The 18,625-nt window shown below is 48.5% G+C and overlaps 1 protein-coding gene across 5 annotated transcripts; it reads right to left on the reverse strand.

Annotated features, from left to right (window-relative positions):
- Positions 1–1,036: 1,036 nt before the first annotated feature.
- Positions 1,037–17,766, reverse strand: DUSP23 (dual specificity phosphatase 23). Of its 5 annotated transcripts, XM_061569454.1 has the most exons (5): positions 17,686–17,766; positions 13,779–13,862; positions 5,369–5,681; positions 4,023–4,214; positions 1,037–3,549 (listed from the first exon to the last, which is right to left on the reverse strand). In XM_061569454.1, the coding sequence occupies exons 3-4, from the start codon at positions 5,642–5,644 to the stop codon at positions 4,029–4,031; spliced, it is 462 nt and encodes a 153-aa protein (XP_061425438.1). In that variant the 5' UTR covers positions 5,645–5,681; positions 13,779–13,862; positions 17,686–17,766; the 3' UTR covers positions 1,037–3,549; positions 4,023–4,028. The 5 variants fall into 5 exon arrangements, with proteins under 5 accessions (XP_061425438.1, XP_061425434.1, XP_061425437.1 ...); XM_061569450.1 differs by having other exon boundaries at positions 1,037–4,214; XM_061569453.1 differs by having other exon boundaries at positions 1,037–4,214; positions 17,740–17,758.
- Between the last annotated feature and the right edge of the window lie 859 nt (positions 17,767–18,625).

Raw genomic sequence — 18,625 nt, forward strand, 5'->3', positions numbered from 1 at the left:
AGAGATATAAATGAGCATTTGCATCTAAATCGGTAATGCAATCACACCGGGATCTATTTTGGCTGCGACCGTGCACGGGTTCGTTTTGCGTGGTGACGTCTGCAATAGAGACACGGGGCGCGTCGCTGTCACCGAACGGGCTGCCCGCGGGCTGATAAAGAGACGTTATGAATGGCGTCGTTAAGGTGCAGGCAGATAGTGGCGGTCTTATTGCACGTGCTGTGATCTGTGGTCGCACCTGCGAAGATGCCACGGTGTAAAATGCATTATTTATAACGAGGGGTTGTTCGGGGGCACCTGTGGCGTCCCCTCACAACCATTGACGGCCGTCGGCCAGGAGTCACGAAAGAAATTGCACGCGAACGACGCATTCACGCAAGCACCCGATGCTCCGTTTTGAAGTTTTAAAATGAAACTTCTTTGAATTGTATTATGTTTTGAATTAGATAATTGTATTTCTTTATTAAAAGCTTATATAATTTTACATCTGGAAGACTTCATTGAAAAGGACATTTCGTGTGAATTTTCTCTCGTCGTTAAGTCGATGGCCTTGCTGGGGGTTAGGTTCGATTTGGACTTTCATCTGTTTGGGATTGCGGGATCGAGATAAGGCGACACGGAGCTGCTGGCCGTGCGAGAAGACCGCCGTCTGCAGATCGATTCCAACGTAATCGAACGTCTGTCCCTGCGCGTCCGACATCGTTCATGCAGGGGGCACGTATGTTTGCAGCGCCCCCTGCATGAAAACGACGGAATGTGCAGCGTTCATCACAGGCAGATAAAGTTGTGCGCTTATATAAGAGTATTGCCATTGCAGGTACTGGCCAAATATAGCAACGCGGTGAGCATTCTGGACAAATGAATACTATTTAGTGTCTCTGTTTGTTTTTGTGGGCGAACAAACTAATGGTTTGATTTTAAAGATAAGAACTTTGTGGAAAGTGGTCTCTCAGTGGGGCGATAACCAGACTCAGGTGACTGCCAACAAACACAATGATATAAACACATTTTTAAAAGTAAACTTTAAAAACCAATATTATGATTCTCAATTAGTTTATTTCATGTTAGATCGTCGTGTAGTGTATAATGCCATTTCTTTGTTTTACTGTAAACCCTCGACCACCCGGCAATCAAATCAAGTTGTCACATCATGGGCAAATATCAGAATAACAATATTGATTTATCCTGAAGGAATCCGATGAACTAAACACGTCTTTTTCACAGATGTCCAATTGATTTGGTTCATTGGCAAGCCAGCAGCATGATCGAAAAGCAAGCATCATTTTTGTCTCACAACGTTTGTCCGACTATTCGCTGCAGATTACAAACATAGCAGTGCATCATTACAGCCACCACCATCGGGTCCACGCGAGAGCTCAGCCGTTGTCGACGACCTGATGATGCTGGCTGAAATCTCCAGCGAAACGTCGTACGAAACCGGGAAAAACTGCACGCTCGCTTTTCAACATTCCACCGGTTTGGTTAGATAACTTACGAAGCGAAACGCATCAGCAACAAAAAACACGTGTTGAACAATAAATGGGGCGTTATTTTTTTCCAACTTCATCAAATCTGCCTGTCATTTAAACGACAAACAGGATTTAATTTCTGGGGTGGTTCACCCTAATCCACCTCCACTGCAGCCCCCAAAAATACCACCGTGGTTACTCAGGAAACACAAATGTCCACACCTTCACTCAACGCAGCGGTAGGTAGCCATGTGTTTTGTGATGTGTACTCGAGAGCTTTGTGTCGGTAAAGGTGCATCGTGTATAATTATTATATTGTAGCAATGTTACATTATTATTATTGTAACAATAATAGCGGTGCTACAATAATAACGCATTCGTTTCGCGTTGTGCATCTGCGAGCTTTGTCACCACCTGGGAGCTACATTCTCTCCCCACACACACACACACACTTTCAACATTTATCCTGCACAGTATCCATGCCACGGTATCCATGCCATGTTTTTATAGCTTTATTTTGGTGATTTTGAAAGCGTTTTGGTTTAGCCATGTTAGTTTGTTGTAGTACAGTTAGCCTCATAACTTTAATCTACATTGTCTTATGGTTGTTATTGTTTGACTTGCATACCACTGGGATTTTTGCACACAGCGTTGAAATACGGTATTTTTTCTGGAAGACTTTGCTGTTTGTCCCAGGATTTTTCTGTTGCGGGCAGTCAGTCACTTTAAGATGTTTCTTGTTCATGTGTTTTGTTTCGTTGCGGTTGGACCCGAGTCAAGAGCCGCATGGCTCACAGGGTTATACCTAATCAATGAAACTGAAACAAAGCCTGCACCCTCCCCCCTCTGGATGTGGTGGGGGGAGTGGCGTGACCCACAGGCAGAGGAAGACAATTTAAATACCCCGTCGTCCCAGTAGGACGGACAACTTTTCGGAAAAATTCAAAGTTTTTGACAGGAGCAAATAGGGTTTTTAATTGGACACACAAACCATGCCAAGGGCAGCCCGTGCGGGTGTTGAGATATTACCGTTGCCACGTTCGCGACGGTCGGCGTACGCGGCGGGGCCGATCGGCCGGAGCCGCATTTGGGCGTCACGCAACGATACCACTGGGACACCCAGGAAGTTTGAACAAAGTCGACAAGCGAAACGGTTTTCTCGTTGACATGCGAGCAGTGTCTTCCCTTTTAGCGGACGCAGAGAAATTGAACTAACCCTTACCAATAATAAAATACAATTGTTTGATTTTTATTATTTTATTATTTCCCTTCTACGTGACTTTACTGAAAGAACCAAGAAGATGAATTCCTGCAGTTACGAAAGCTTTAAATCGAAATTTAACCCTTACCCACTCCGATTGGCGCACACGGTTGGCTACATTCGGCAAAGTCACGTAGATAGAAAATGTATAGATCTATTAATTCTAGTATGGATTCCTGCAGTCACGAAAGCTTCAAATCGAAAGAGGTTCAACTTACGTAACTTACGTACGTACGTACGTCGACCCCAATTTAACGGTGAGCAGCGTGCTCCAGAGGTCGCCGGTTCGATTCCATCTCCTGGCACGTGCCTATTTGCGTCACTTGCCCACTGCCTCTGTCTGACAAATCCTTTTGTTTTTGTTTGTTTTGCATTTCTGGCAATCGCGTGAACAAAAAATCTCAATCAGTTACCGGTTTGACGCACACATGGCGACGTCCACCGATAAGCGAAAGATACGACTCGCCCTTTTTACCGAGAGATCACGCGAGCTGCCACAGTGGTTGCTGTGGTCAGCACGCTGGAGGGTTCGTCCAAAAGCTCAAAGGTTTGCAACGACATCTCCTGGCGTGGCGGTTGAAATAACGGCGCAAAAATCCAACCCCCCCCCCCCCCCCCATTGCCTCTGTCCACCCAGTGGTATAAATCGGTTCGTCGCATTCAATAGATAGAAAGGGTCGCGTATAGTGGGGTCAAGTGTGGCTTGCTCCCAGCTCTTCGAAGACGTCTGGACATTATGAAAGAGGAGGCCTAACACACCGTCTAAAGGCGCTCTCTCTTCTCCAGCTCGCTCAAGGCCAGCTGTTCCCAACGTCCGGTCTGCAAGGTATAAGAGGCTTCAGAATCAGGATCTTTATCTCGACTGGAGGAGGAATCCAATGAGCTATGAAGCGCTTTGTCTCAGATGTCCATAAAGTAAGGGGCGGGTTGTGTGGTATTGTCGAAACGCCGAGACCGTAATTCAAAACGGGAGCAGCAGCGACGACATGAGCGGTGAGTGCGGTGAGTGCAGTGAGTGCAGCTAGTACAGCGAGTGTGGCGAGTGTGGTGAGTGCGCAGCGACACGTCCCGACCGCACGTCGATTCGTATGCTCATGATACGAGCGGAGTGTTTAACAATGCCCGCGGTGCAACGCCACACACCGCACGCCACACACCGCACGTCACGCACCGCACGCCACACACCGCACGTCACACACTGCACGCCACACACCGCACGTCACACACTGCACGCCACACACCGCACGCATCGCACGTCACACACCGCACGTCACACACCGCACGCCACACACCGCACGTCACTTGTGGCGCTGGTAGAAGCGCGTGACGGCGATCTCCTGCTCGCGCGTCTCGATGGACCCCGGCCGGAGCCGGCGGATCTCGGCCACGGCATCCACCCCCGACAGCGCCCGCTGGCGCACCAAGAAGCACGCGAGCATGGTGCCCGTGCGGCCGTGCCCGTGCATGCAGTGCACGGCCACCGCCTGCACGCACACACGCACACACGGTCACACATGCACAGATATGATACAAAGACAAAGATCCCCAAGCGTAGCCTTCGGCAGGCCGCTGGGGCAAGGGACCTCGGCGAGCACCTACGCCGGCAGGCATGGCGCACGAGTGGATGGTGTGTCCGACGACATGCCTAGCCGCCTTTGTTTCACAGGTGGTGAAGTTTGCACCACCGCATACTCATCTGCGTGACGTCGCTTTTGCTGAGCCCGAAGACAGCGTAAATAAATATAGTCATGCTGGGTCAATTTTATTTTAGCTTCAAGACGCGGTGCATTTCTGGCACAAATCTGCCGCCCAAAGCGTGTGATGTAAACGATAAGGAAATAACCCGAAATCGTTAAAAAATCTTATCTTATCTTCATGTAATTGATATAGCGCCTCAACCAAGGCAATGGTACAGCAAACCAGTGCGACGATGAGATGAGTTGATGATAAGGATGGCAGCGCGTGATGAATATGAAGATGCGTGAAATGAACAATGATATGTAAATATATAAATGTGTCGTTAAACCTGCAATCACCCGACACAGCCAATTAGTAAGGTTTGTCAACAGAATATGCCAAATCGTGGCCAGCCAGGCTGCTGTTATTATTTTTTAAATAAAATTTTATTTGAATTAAAACATATTGAGCACACCAATTCAATGCCGCGAGGAAAATATTTGCAATTTAGAAGCAGTTCCTTGAACGCCATTGATCAAAAACGGTAACATTTTCATTTCAAATTATTAAAATGTTTTAATGTTGATCAGATAAGACTTCCATAATACAGGTTTTTTTGGAGTTGGAGAACGTGGCAATTCGTTACTAGTACAGCACACCGGTGTGTTGGAGAGCCAAGCCACAACATTTACAATCTGAGTACGACGTTTCGCCAGTAATTACAACCAGCTTCATAAGGCGACAGCCAGATTTGTGAAGAAATCCTGCTGTTTCGTTCCTTAAATAGATTGCTAGATGTGATGGCATCACTTGTGAGCACTTCACCTGTATAATGAACGGTGCTCTAACTGCGTAAAAGTGACGTGCAAAAGCATTCGCTAAATAGATAAACGAGGGAAGAACGGAAAATTGTGAAAAACTTCCTCCCCCCCCACCCCCCCACCCCCCCTTGCTAGACAACCTCTCCTTTGGCGCCGGCGTCGCTCACGATGTCGAGGAAACGCTCGATTTGCTCCGGCAACGGCGGCTGGAAGTCCTCGATCTTGATGGCGTGCAGGCGGATGCCCGGGCACGTGTCGGCGTGACGCGGCTTGCCGTGCGTGAGCGACACCAGGTGACGCACGCCGCAATCGTACAAGTAGCGGTAGTGCGAGGCGTCGCACGGCATGGCCAGGCCTGCCAGCCGGCCCGGTTCCACCCAGGAGAAGTTTGGCGGAGCTGAGCCTCCGCTCGCCATGGCTGGTGACGACCGCTAAAAGCTCGGAGGCTTCCCTCTGCGCGCGGCACACGGACAGATCGAACACTCCGATTAGCATGGTTGGCTACGTACGGTGCGAAAGAAGTTCCATATATGCACATACATAGACTCAACACTGCCCAGACTCAACACTGCCCATATACTCAACACTGCCCATAGACTCAACACTGCCCATAGACTCAACACTGTCCCATAGACTCAACACTGCCCCATAGACTCAACACTGCCCATAGACTCAACACTGCCCAGACTCAACACTGCCCATATACTCAACACTGCCCATAGACTCAACACTGCCCATAGACTCAACACTGTCCCATAGACTCAACACTGCCCCATAGACTCAACACTGCCCATAGACTCAACACTGCCACCCATAGACTCAACACTGCCCGTAGACTCAACACTGCCCATAGACTCAACACTGCCCATAGACTCAACACTACCCACAGACTCAACGCTGCCCACAGACTCAACACTGCCCACAGACTCAACACTGTCCACAGACTCAACACTGCCCACAGGCTCAACACTGCCCATCGACTCAACATTGCCCATAGACTCTGTGTAAATGTATGATCACACCGAATACGTCGTAGAGAATTTAAAATGTTTGTATGCGTGCCGTTACGGGGGTTTGCCACGTGTGCGTTCCACTCGGCTCCCCTGCACGTCCTTGCGAAACGAGATGAACCATCTCACGGGAATTATCCGTGCGAGATATTACAATTAGTTAAAAGGTGACGATGAATTTGTACGATAAACCTACGTTATTAACGAACTCGTCAGGCACTTTGCGTCGAATCAACTCAGGGTCCACCCCATCCTGGAACAGTCTTCGGACTCGGAGAGGCAGTGGTGACTGATAAATATGATGAGGACGATGATGACGACGATGATGACAATGCAGAGGATGTAATGATGATGACAATTTGTGTTGATAATATTGATTATTATAAATGTGCAATGACAATAATAAATTACAATAATGTCGATGACGAGACTCAGAAAGAGAAGCCCTTTGAGCCAGGCAGCTCCAAGGGCTTCACTCGGCAACTCAGCCAGCGGAGACCCTCGGCGGCCACGGGACAGCCGCTACAAGTTATACACCCGCTTTAACAAGAGAAACAAAAATCAACGACAACGACATCATCTTAATCGTACACATTTCCACAACGACCTACATTCACGTAGAATCGCTACGGCGACGACGACGACTACGCACCGCCGATGTGCAAACACGGAACAACGCGACACCTACTGCGAACTTCACTGCCCGGCAGGAATAAATAAAATAAAAAATCGGGCGTCTCCCTAGCCAACTTCGCGCGGAGGCAATCGGCGGCCTAATCCACCCTCACGTCCAGGCGGGGCGATTCAAAATCTCCACCCCCCCCTCTCGGACCAGCGCCGCTGGAGGGGTTGCCTAAGGCAGCTTCACTCGGTGGCACAAATCTGGCTCTTGTAAACACCGGGGGGGGGCGGGGAGGGGGCACGCGGCCGAGATTGCCTCGCCGCCACCGTGTCCCCCCACGCCCCCCCCCCCCCAATTGTTTTTTTAGCTCAGCGCAGTTCACTTCGCTCTCTCGTCACCGGGGGAGGTCACGCGTTTACGTGAGCCTCCCCCGACCCTCGCTCCGTGCTGCCTTGGGATTGATTTATTTTTCTTCTTCCCCAAAAGCCGACCGACGCCCCAAAAGCTCCGCGGTTGCCAATCTGTCCGCCCGTTCCGCTCGTGTATAAATCTCAGTTCGCGCGAACCCCTGATCGGTGTTTACCGATGGGAAGTGCTCTGTGTGTGTGTTTGTACAAAAAGAGCACGGCACATGCACGCGCGCACACACCGCTGCCTCAACTACCTGCCGTATTATCTCGGTTCTCAGCGCCCCGTTGCGTAATAATGATCGCGCGAATTTGTACGTCCGTCCATAAGCACGCAACAACCCTCGATGCATTATGACAATTTTCGGCTCCCTGCCTTGTATCCCAACTAGAGGCGGGGACGATTAATCGACGACTTGGTCGATCACTCATGCCCCCCACCCCCCTTCCCCTAAAAGTGTGGAGGCTGAATCCCACATCCCCTTTTCCGAAGGCAGGAAACCCCCTTCAAACTATACCCAGTGGGTGACGGTGGCTGATGATGACTGTTGATGGCCGATGATGCCGATGACGGTCCCCACAGCCCCACGCCCACCACCTACCGTCCAGCGACACACGCGGGAACACAGGTGAGACTTTTGTTTACACCCCCAGCAATTTTTCGTGTGATCCGATCGGTCGGGCAATCGATTCTATTTTTATTTTACCAGGTGAGGCCCAATGAGCTATGTAGCTCTTTTTCAGAAGCGACCTGGCCACAGATGATAGCTCAACGAAGTGGCTTATCACTGTGGACATTTAAGCAGCCAAATACTCTAAATGCATGTTTCTACATGCGGAGGGAAAAACGGGAGGGCCCGGAGAAAAATCCACGCGACCACGGGGAGAGAGAGAGACGTGCAGACTCCAAATGTACAGCAGACATCGCCAGGGCCGGGATCGAACCCACGACCTCCTGCATATCAGGCGAGGGATTTAACATCTCGCCAACGCGGCGAACCAATTATCGGTTCGGTGTAGTAATCGATCGCTTGAACAGTCGCCCATCGCAGCAGCAATCTCCACTCCTTGCTGTCAGTCTCAACAACAACCTGCTCCGCGTCTGCTTTGGAGAGCTCCCCTCTCCACGTGAGCCTTCTTGTGACCCTGCGTTATTCCCAGGGTGCAACTCTGCCGGTGAACGCCAGGGGCCTCCCAGCTCCCACCCCGTCACCCTGGTCCGTGTGCAGGGGTGGTTTGGTTTATTCCTCGAGTGCAACTGTTGCGTCCATCACATACTACATACAGAATTCACCACTAATAACAATATATATTCTTGGTTCTTTCGGTAAAGTCACGTAGAAGGGAAATAATAAAATAATATTAATATTTTATTCTATAAGTGACTTTACCGAAAGAACCAAGAATATGAACACTCTTCCTTCTAATATTAGATAGCCACTGGAGCTATGCACTTTTAAAGAATCTAGATTAAAAACGAATTTCTTTAGAACTGATTTTTGTGTTCAGTTTGCTGGCCTTCCCTGCACCTCCGATTAGCACGGTCGGCTACGTATGGTGCGAAAGAAATTCGACATACACACGTACACGCAATGAGCGTGTGTAACTTTGGCGTGCGCCTTGTAAGTTATCGAGCAGCGCCATTGTTTATGATCAGGTCACGGCATCCCGGCGTCGCGGGTAGCCCGGAGTGATCTGCAGTCTTTGTTGGCGACCCACTTTTCCAGCACGGGCAGAGAGAGGGGAGTGGAAAAAAACTCAATGAATAAGAAAAAATGTTCAGGGAAAATGTCGTTCCGTATGTGGCTCTCCTGATTGCCTCTGGCCTGCACAGGTGCTTAGAAAGTACCGGTATGCAAGAAAACAGAGATTCCTTGTTTCACGCAGTTTAGTGAAAACGTTTGAAGCAAAAACAAATTCCCCGTAGCAAATAATGTAATAGGTGGGACTTGCAAGATACGATGTACGCACACGCAGTAAGACGGCCAGACAAAGAACCGAGTGAGATGCGCGTAGGGGCAAGTGCTGCTAACGAGCACTCATGAAGGCCGGCACGGCACACGAGGGTGTTGGTGGCCAACACCACGCCCGGTCGCCTTTGTCTCCCCAGGGGTCGATGTGTACACCACACCAGGTAGTCATTCGAAGAAGAGTCGATCTAGGGGAGGTTTGGGACCGGTTCAGATAATCGTCACTGGTGTTGGCTATGAGCAAGAATCGAACTCGGGTTGCCGGGTTCGTAGCGTAGCGCGCTAACCATTACACTACCGCTCGCCTATTAAGATACACACACCCACATACACCAAATACAAAACATAATTTACCATTGTGGACTGTGAGGGGTAGCGCAATTAGCGAGTACCTCTATAAAGGCTGGGGTGGTGTCGGCTGTCCACCCACGCACCCACCCACCGAGTAAATTACGGCATTGTGATTTTAAAAATAGCAGCGGAGCACCGCATGTGTATGAGTGTGGATGTCTATTTTTAAGACAGAAAGACCTGGGATTGAATAAATATGTATTCTACTATTAGTGTACAGAGAGACAGATGATCATTACGACTGGGTATAAGCCCCCCAGACACCCAATTGCTTTTTTCTTGGTTGTTGAGCAGAATGGTGAAGTATGGTCAAATGAAACCAGTGGCTGACTTGGCACGGGGGAGGCCTTCATCCAGCAATTCTGAATGGAAGCATCTGGAACGGCTTGCTGGGGTGACACGAACCAATTCATAATTTTCCGTACACAAACCGATTCTTATGAACGCGAGGGCCACGAGTCCAAGCGTTTCAATTAATCGACGAGCAGATGCGTCGGTGAACAGATGCATCGGTGAACAGGTGCATCAGTGAACAGGTGCATCGGTGAATGCATCAGTGAACAGGTGCATCGGTGAACAGGTGCATCGGTGAATGCATCAGTGAACAGGTGCATCGGTGAACAGGTGCATCGGTGAACGCATCGGCGAACAGGCGCATCGGTGAACAGGTGCATCGGTGAACGCATTGGTGAACAGGCGCATCGCCGATTAAATGCATCAGTGCACTGTTACAGCAAAAGCGTTGCTCGCAGTGAGTATCAGCGAGCAGCGTCTGGTGCGATGTGATGTGAAGGAACACAGGACCCCTCCCAATGGATGGCATAATCCAGCCATTACTTGACATTAATTACATGTCACGCTTAAGAGTGGCTACGCTCACCGTTAATTGGCTTTTAATTGAGTTAATCGCCTCTTCGGATTAATGGGCTGCTGCTGCTGCTGCTGTTGCTTGTGCGCCATGCAAGCAGATCATTCTTCTGCAGCACGGGGAGTTTTTGCGAAAACCCAGGAAGGGCAGGAGCAGCCAGCCACGGCGGAATTCTGACATATGCCACACGAGCTATATGCGAATGGACTCCTTAACAAGTGGTGGCTATCCTGCACGTGGTTGCCTGTAATCCGGCATTTGAAGGCACCGAGGGTTGGTGGATTGCCGCACTAGCGCCGTGAAACTCCCTTCCCCGCAGGTGGGTCGTCGTGTGGGTTTCTTTTCCGGGTGCTCTTGCTTCCTCCCACAAGTAAAGAAAAACTAAAATATCTTTATCGGTACGTCTTCGGGCTCCCACAAGGCCTTGCGGGAGGGACGTGGCACAACGTGGCATCAGCTGTCACAGAGTGTGGTCATGTCGCTACGGTTCTCTGCGGTGAGTACAATGTCATTAAAAATAATGGCGCTACACCTCTCTAAACAAATGCTGAACCACTTGCACGTTAAAAGATTCAGGGGTGAACGGGACACCCACCCTGCTGCAACTTGCAGACATCTCGTAACGGGAAAGGGTTAATTGGCCGATAACACCTTCACATATGGAGGACCGCAGAGCTTGGAGGGGAATTTGCAACCGGCTCAATGCCTGGTTGCTGCCTCTCCGCTCGTCCGTGGTTCTTCCTCATGGCGCCTCTGAGTTGCCCTCTCTCTACGAGAGCGATGAGTGAACACTGTGTGCGGCAACTGCGGTGCGATACCAGTTGAAATGATTAACAATTATAAAAAAACACCGCTAGTTATGACTAAACATACTATAAGAGTAAAAGAAGAAGTTTACCGAGCAATAATCTCTTGAGTAAGAATATAATTTACCTTCGCTGCTCACAACGCACGGACTCTGTGGACCAAATCAAAACTTGTGGAACTGGGTAGAAATACATTTGAACACAATTGCTATCCGCGAGGTGAGACGGAAAGGTGAGGGTGGTGAGTATAATAACAGATATTCCCAAACAATCGATGTGAGCCTGTACCTGGGCTAAATAAAAGCCTCGTGATCGCTCCCGTACTTGTACACGGAGAAAAATAAACTTTTGTTCCATGAACGTTAAGGCTAGCGCAAAATCTATTCGGCCCCGCATATCCTAATGGCCGCTGTTAAAACTTTCGGATCCATATTGTGAACGGTGCTCTAAAGATAGAAGAGCCTTCATCGATTTAAATGTTTTACTGGATTCATTTTCAAAGTCACAGGAAGTATCAGTGGTCCTCTTAAACGTGTCACGTCAGAGCCACTCACATCGGGACAGCGCGCGTCATGGGTGGGGGAGATGTTATCGCCCTCGTCTGGTATGCAGGAGGTCGTGGATTCGATCACGACCCCGACGCCTGCTGTATATTTGGAGTTTGCATGCTCTCCCCGTGGTCGCATAGATTTTTCTCCGGCTCTTCCGGTTTTTGCCTGCCACGAATTATTTTGCTGCTATATATTTGCACGTGATAAGCCGCTTCGTTGAGATTCTGAAAAAAGCGCTAATAGCTCAGTGGGCTTGACCTGATCAATAAAAAAATATCGTAAAAATAACAAGAACTTCGGTATGACGTACATATGATTGTCTGAGACCACGTGAAGCCAAATACCGCGACCAAGTCACCGAAAATATCGACGTCTGATTGATCTTTCGATTTAAAGCTTTCGTGACTGCAGGGATTCATCTTCTTGGTCCTTTCGGTAAAGTCGCGTAGAAGGGAAATAATAAAATAAAATAAAACATAATAATTTTTTTATTTTATTATAAAAATAAAGCATAATAAAATATTTATTTGATTATGTTTTATTTTTATTATTTTATTATTTACCTTCTCCGTGACTTTACCGAAAGAACCAAGAAGTCTGATTGATCCTCGCTGTGCTCATCCTCAGCCATGGTCAATCCACTGCTGGATGCAGGCCTCCTCCCCCCCAAGCCGTCGCCGCAGCCACATCTCACGATCCCGCCGATGTTGACAGCGCCCGCGTAGCAATCCGCACACCAACCCATTCCATCGCTCCGTCTCCCCGGCGGACGTGCTCTCGGACGCGTTCGGTTCCTTAAGCTAGCCGCTACGTTATTACTCTTGTCCAAACTTCCCTGCTCACCATGACGTACCCAAGCAATATGCTCCATCTCGTCAAATATTGGACCCCCAATAAATGACGACGAATGTTTCACCACCGGCATGAGGCTTACCCTCTTTATCCGTGCATCGCGTGGATATTAAGAGGAATGATTGCAATTCCAGAGGCCTGCATCGGGCTGAATTTGGATCCATATTCTTAGGTTTTTTTCGGTAAAGTCATGTAGGTAATTTTTTTTTTAAATTAATAAAAGTTAAATAAAAATAAAACCTAAGAATATGAATCCTTGCAGTCACGAAAGCTTCAAATCTAGAATGAATTTGGATCGGCGCAAACTCTCGTGGGAAATGTGGATAATGCGAACGGACGCGCAGATTGTTTGGGTGCTCGTGGCTGTGCTGCACGTGGCCTGCAATCGAGCACTTTGAAGGAGCCGAGAGCTGATGAGAATCACACACTAATGTTGTGCAACTCCGATTAGCACGGTTGGCTACGTATGCTGTTGAAGAAGTTCAACACGCATGCGTATGTACAGTGATCCCTCGTTTATCGCGATTAATGGGGACCGGAACCCCTCGTGATAGGTGAAAATCCGCGAAGTAGGATTGGCCCCCTAGGAATTTCCGTATATGTGTGTGTGGGTACCAGAATGTTTAAAATATGTATATTTATACTTTATATATATATTTTACTTAAATCTATTTAATTATAAAACCTTAATATTATACATTCACTCTCTCTCTCTCATACGATACGTATTATGGTATTCTACACTCACCAATCACAGTAGTATCTTGAGACTTGACTCCAGTAATGACGACGACGACGATAATGACGATGGCAATGACGACGATGACAGACCTGTGCAGTTCGATGAATGTGATGATGAATGATGATGATGGTGTTACTGCACAGGTATAATGAGGCCTTTAAATCAGTTCGAAAAATCCGCGATGCACTGAGGCCGCGAAACTTGAACCGCGAAGTGGCGAGGGATTACTGTACGTACAAAACTGTCTTCAACATGGGCGTCGATTAGGTATACATGCTCTGGCTTGCCGGGAGAAGGCGGTAAAGCAATAATGTGGACTCGGTCTGTTCCATCTGTACGAGATAGGGTGTTGCCCCCTCACACCGGCTCACCGCGTGGCTGCTGTCTTCCCCGCACGTCTGTGGTTCCTCCTCACGCCTCCCGAGTCGTTCTCTCCCTTCGAGAGCGAGCAAATACTGTTATGGCACATTCCGAGGTGAAAAGATGATAATTGTTAGAAGAGCAAGGTCTTTCGTTACATTTCAGGGTGCAGATCACGATGAACATCAGGCAAAAGGAGTTTGAATGTACAGTAGAACCTCGGAGATCGAACGCACCAGAACTCGAACAAACCGGTGTTCGAACGATATTTCCGAATATTTTTTTTATCCGAACGAAATTCGGAAGTCGAACGGGCAATCGCGACTTGAAAGAACCTGTACGGCTGAGACGCGTATGGCCAGCGTGCAAGACGCTTGTCCAAAGGTTTTACCGTGTGATAACCTCTTTAGATACGTTTTTAGTCAGAAAGAGCTCAAGTGACTCAGTCAGTGGCAGAAAAGAGGCACAAACGAGAAAGAACCCCAGAAGGGCAGTTACCCGACGTTATTATGGAAGGGGACTTCCCTTCCAAACAATAACACCACCACCATCTCCTCCTCCTCACCACCTTCCACTCAAGCCATCAACTCTCCTTACTGCAGGTAAAATTAAGTTCAATGTTCATTTATTTCATTTATTCCATATATTTATTCAATTTATTTTTTGTTTCTTTAAAATGATTTTATGCATGTAATTACTGTAAAACTTTGTGTAAAAATGCTTTATAATGAGATTTCTTGTGCCTGGAACCAATTAATGTCATTTACATTAATTCTTATGGGGAAAATTAATTCGGTGTTCGAACAAATCGGTGTTCGAATGGCCTTCTGGAACGAATTAAGTTCGATCTCTCGGGGTACCACTGTATATTCTTTTGTACTCCTACGATTGTGCATTCACAAAGCGCAATACGTAAAGACGAGAATGTCTGTCAAACCTACAAATTATTATTATTGTTCAACTGATGTAACGGAGAACGTGATGAATATAAAAGCAGGCGATTAAAGTTGCATGCCAGTCAGCTGATAGCACATTCTGCAATGTCAAGTGCTCTACCCATGGAGGGAATGGATTATTCATGCTTTCATTTACTTTCGGCATTCACCTCCACGCACCTGGTCGCACACGGATCCCATTCGCGTTATCACGTTGCGGCTTTCATGAATATTGGATTCTTAAATGCGCAACACATTTTTTTTTGCCGTGACCACCACTCCCCTCCCCCTCTCCCAGGTTGAGCTTTCTGCACGTGTAGTGATGCACTTTAGAGACACTATATTAGAGCCATCGCGGGTACAGGGAATAATACTACAATCTGGTCAGGACGGCAACATGCTGCCTGACCCACAACGCTGAAGACGAGGGTAGAGACGCGGTCTTCCAGATGATGATGAAGACTTGAAAATGGGGTATGCCGATAGCATAAAAATGATGTGATAGAGCAAATCTGAGATCAGATTTGGAATCAGCACCCTGAAATTAGTCTAAAACAGCTGCAAAAGTCCAGGCCAGAAATTTATTATTTTGTTTTGTTGACCAGTGTTGTAAATGTTGTGGGTTCACTCTCAGCGTGCTGAACTCGTAACAAATTGTCATGTTTTGCTCACGTGACAAACCTTACTAGTTGGCTGTGTCGGGTGGTGGTGGGTTTAACGACACATTTATATTGACACGGTCTAACCCAAGAAACCCTCTTGTGGAGATGCAGTCGTGTCTGTACACTACGCAAACCCAAACTGTACTGCAATGTTACTCACTGGGCCAGATTAGCAGCATTGACAAAGCGATGCAGCCCACTATCAACTTTGGCGACTTGCAGCCATTATCTGCGATTAAGACCGGTCATCAAATTTTTTCAAGTGAGGGCTTCACCATTTTGGCGAATTGCCCGATGATGTTGGATGTAATTACCAGCGAAACGTCGTTCTCAAAAATGGTAAATGTTGTGGATTCACTCTTTAACACACCGGTGGGCTAAAGTAGTGAATTATCTGTCTTTTGTCAACGTGATACTTTTTTGCTAACCCAAAAACGTTTATTATGAAAAATTTCTCACGCTAGAAATCTGACAGCAACAAGCCCCACACTGAACCATTCGCTAACGACGCGTGGATATGGAGGCCACTGTTGCATATTTGTTGTTGATGTTGTTGTTGTTGTGTTATTATCTCAGCAGAGTTAAGGTGCCAGGATAGATGGGGCCAGTGACACGGGAGGTTGCGTTGGGGACAGGAGGCAATGCTGTCGGCTTATTGTTGAGAGATAAAAAAAAACCATACACTGCTCAGACGTAATGACGCGTCTATTTGTACATGTTTAGCACCGCCGGCATCATCATACATCTTGTATGCCTTAGGATCAAAAGAACTCGCTATGTACTCCATCTCGGAAGCTAAGCAGGTGTGTATATATAAGGAGCCTGGTCAGTGCTTAGAGATTTCGTTACTGCCGTGCAAAGGGCGGGTTGTTGTTATTATAGGCTGCCGAGGAGAGCAATACATTGTACTGCACTGTTCTATGTTCCCACCTGCACGCTCGCCACCTTCACAGAGCCACATCGGGTGAGTGTGGTGAAGTATGGTCCAACATAGCGCTCGCAACGGTGGTGTGGAGGGCCCTCATCCAGCAGTAGATTCGGACGCTGTCTTTCCGACAGCCCTGTTCTTCACCTGAGGATGGCTGCTTGCGTTGTGGCCGAAACGTCGTCACCTTTCGATTTAAAGCTTTCGTGACTGCAGGGATTCATATTCTTGGTTCTTTCGGTAAAGTCACGTAGAAGGGAAATAATAAAAATAAAACATAATAAAATACAATTCTCACGACGAACAGGTCTGTCTGAAGACGCTGTCTTTCCGACAGACCTGTTCTTCACCTGAGGACGGCTGCTTGCGTTGTGGCCGAAACGTCGTGATAATTTTGTTTTATTTTATTATTTCCCTTCTACGTGTATTTACCGAAAGAACCAAGAAGATGAATCCCTGCAGTCACGAAAGCTTTAAATCGAAATTTAAAACGAGAGCCTTTCATGCATACACGAATCCCAATTTGAACACATGGTATCTGCATACCCTTATCATTGCCCTACCTTATTACAGACCAATTCAGACGTTATTGGCCACCCCGTGGCCCCTTATGAATCTCAACGTTCATCCCGCAAAGTCCCATCACAAGGGAGAGAAACACAAAGACATTTTGTGCCCGTATTGAAACGGCTGTGCGCCGTATGGACTTGAAAACTCACTTTTCCTGCACAAGAATAGGGGGTAACAACACCTATGGGTTGACGCGCTGTGGTATCTCGTTAAAACAAATCAAATACATCTGAGAATCCGCTTAAACGAGGCTGCGCGCCCTTAAGAGGTCACTCACAGTCCCCACACAATGCTTAGAGATTGACCATACTTCACCACGCTGGTCTGTGCGAGTTAATGTATTGGGGTGGACATGGGGGTGGGGGGAGCGGAATGATCACGCGGGGTTCCATCATCAAGGCCAGGACCGGTTCGGATAAATTGAATTCGCCCCGTTCGTGCTTGCAATGCGCTAACCATTGCGCCACCGCTCCACGTGCACTTCAACCACGACAAGTCAATGCAGTTTTACCCGTCATTCGTCAATCCACTGCTGGATGAATTAAGGCCTCATCCCCCCTACACGTCTCGTCGACCCAGTAGATTATTTGACCTTACTTGACCTTATTTGACTATACTTCACCACGCTGGCAGCTGCGAATTGAGCTGGTGCTGAACGGGGCCTACTAACGGCACGCTCAATCTCCAGCCCAGGCACCGATGGTTTATAGCCGTGGGCGGTAATCGAACTCGTGGCACGAAGACCACAAGGCAGACAGAACAAGAGGACACACACGCGGGCAGGCGAGCGAGCGGGCGTGATATCAGCAATTGTTGCAAGACCCACGAGGTCCGTCGAACCGGTTAACAGACACGGCAGCAGCGGAAGCTTCCTACCCACTTCGCACGTCCCCCGCCTGTCAAAGTGGCGCAGTCCAAAGACAGCGGGTGGGGGGGGGGGCGACGTCACCGGAGCAAACCAAGTGCGGGCTGGGTAGGGGGGGGGGGTGTTTGCCGAGTTGTGAAACTGCGCCTCTTGTATCGCGTACCAATACGATACAAAGAAAAACTTACATATTCCACTATTATCGCGATATCAATTCCCACCGCCCCCTAACTCTTGCACAGTAAGTTTGCATTTTACATTTTAACACGAACAAATATGTACGCAAACACATTGTCCTGCTGCGGAGGGAGCTGGTAAGGAACGTTGGGTTGCTCGGTCAATGGCCAGGGTCAACGGCGGCGTGGTGTATTCCGCAAATATGCCCGACTGTGAGGGCGGGCACAAGCCGGCGTGAGTAGGTTAAACGTTGAGTTTTATAAGGGCACCACGGGGTGACCAGCCCCTCCCCACCCAGCCCCTCCCCACCCTCCCCACCCAGCCCCACCCCTCCCTACCCACTCCACCTAGCCCCGCCCCACCCAGCCCCACCCCTCCCACCCAGCCCCACACTCCCCACCCAGCCCCACCCCTCCCACCCCCCACCCAGCCCCACCCTCCCCACCCAGCCCCTCCCTGCACGACGGACGGACGGACACAATAATCCCCTGTGGGCTGGTGTAACCAGGAGGTTCCTACCAGTAAGACTGATTTAATTCTTCAATTCCCACGATCTTACGCTGCGGTTGACTGTCGAGTTCAAATCGTGGATCGAGGGTGCTTGGCTCGGCCCATCATCCCTCCGGGGTCATTAAAATTGGTACCGCGTTGTTGTGACGTCAAACAGTGGAATTTTCTACCACTGGCTCATGGGGCCTGTAACTCGGATACGATCACCGCCTCG

This window comes from Lethenteron reissneri, chromosome 43 (assembly GCF_015708825.2).
Source record: "Lethenteron reissneri isolate LAM-NWPU_2019-01 chromosome 43, ASM1570882v1, whole genome shotgun sequence".
In the NCBI taxonomy this organism is placed as follows: Eukaryota; Metazoa; Chordata; class Hyperoartia; order Petromyzontiformes; family Petromyzontidae; genus Lethenteron; species Lethenteron reissneri.

Bases quoted from the DNA above. Each gene is read 5' to 3' on its own strand.
- DUSP23 (XM_061569454.1), bottom strand. From the start codon at position 5,644: ATGGCGAGCGGAGGCTCAGCTCCGCCAAACTTCTCCTGGGTGGAACCG. The intron at 4,215-5,368 runs GTTGTCTAGCAA...GTGTGCGTGCAG, and splicing joins ACGCCGGCGCCAAAGGAGAG to GCGGTGGCCGTGCACTGCAT.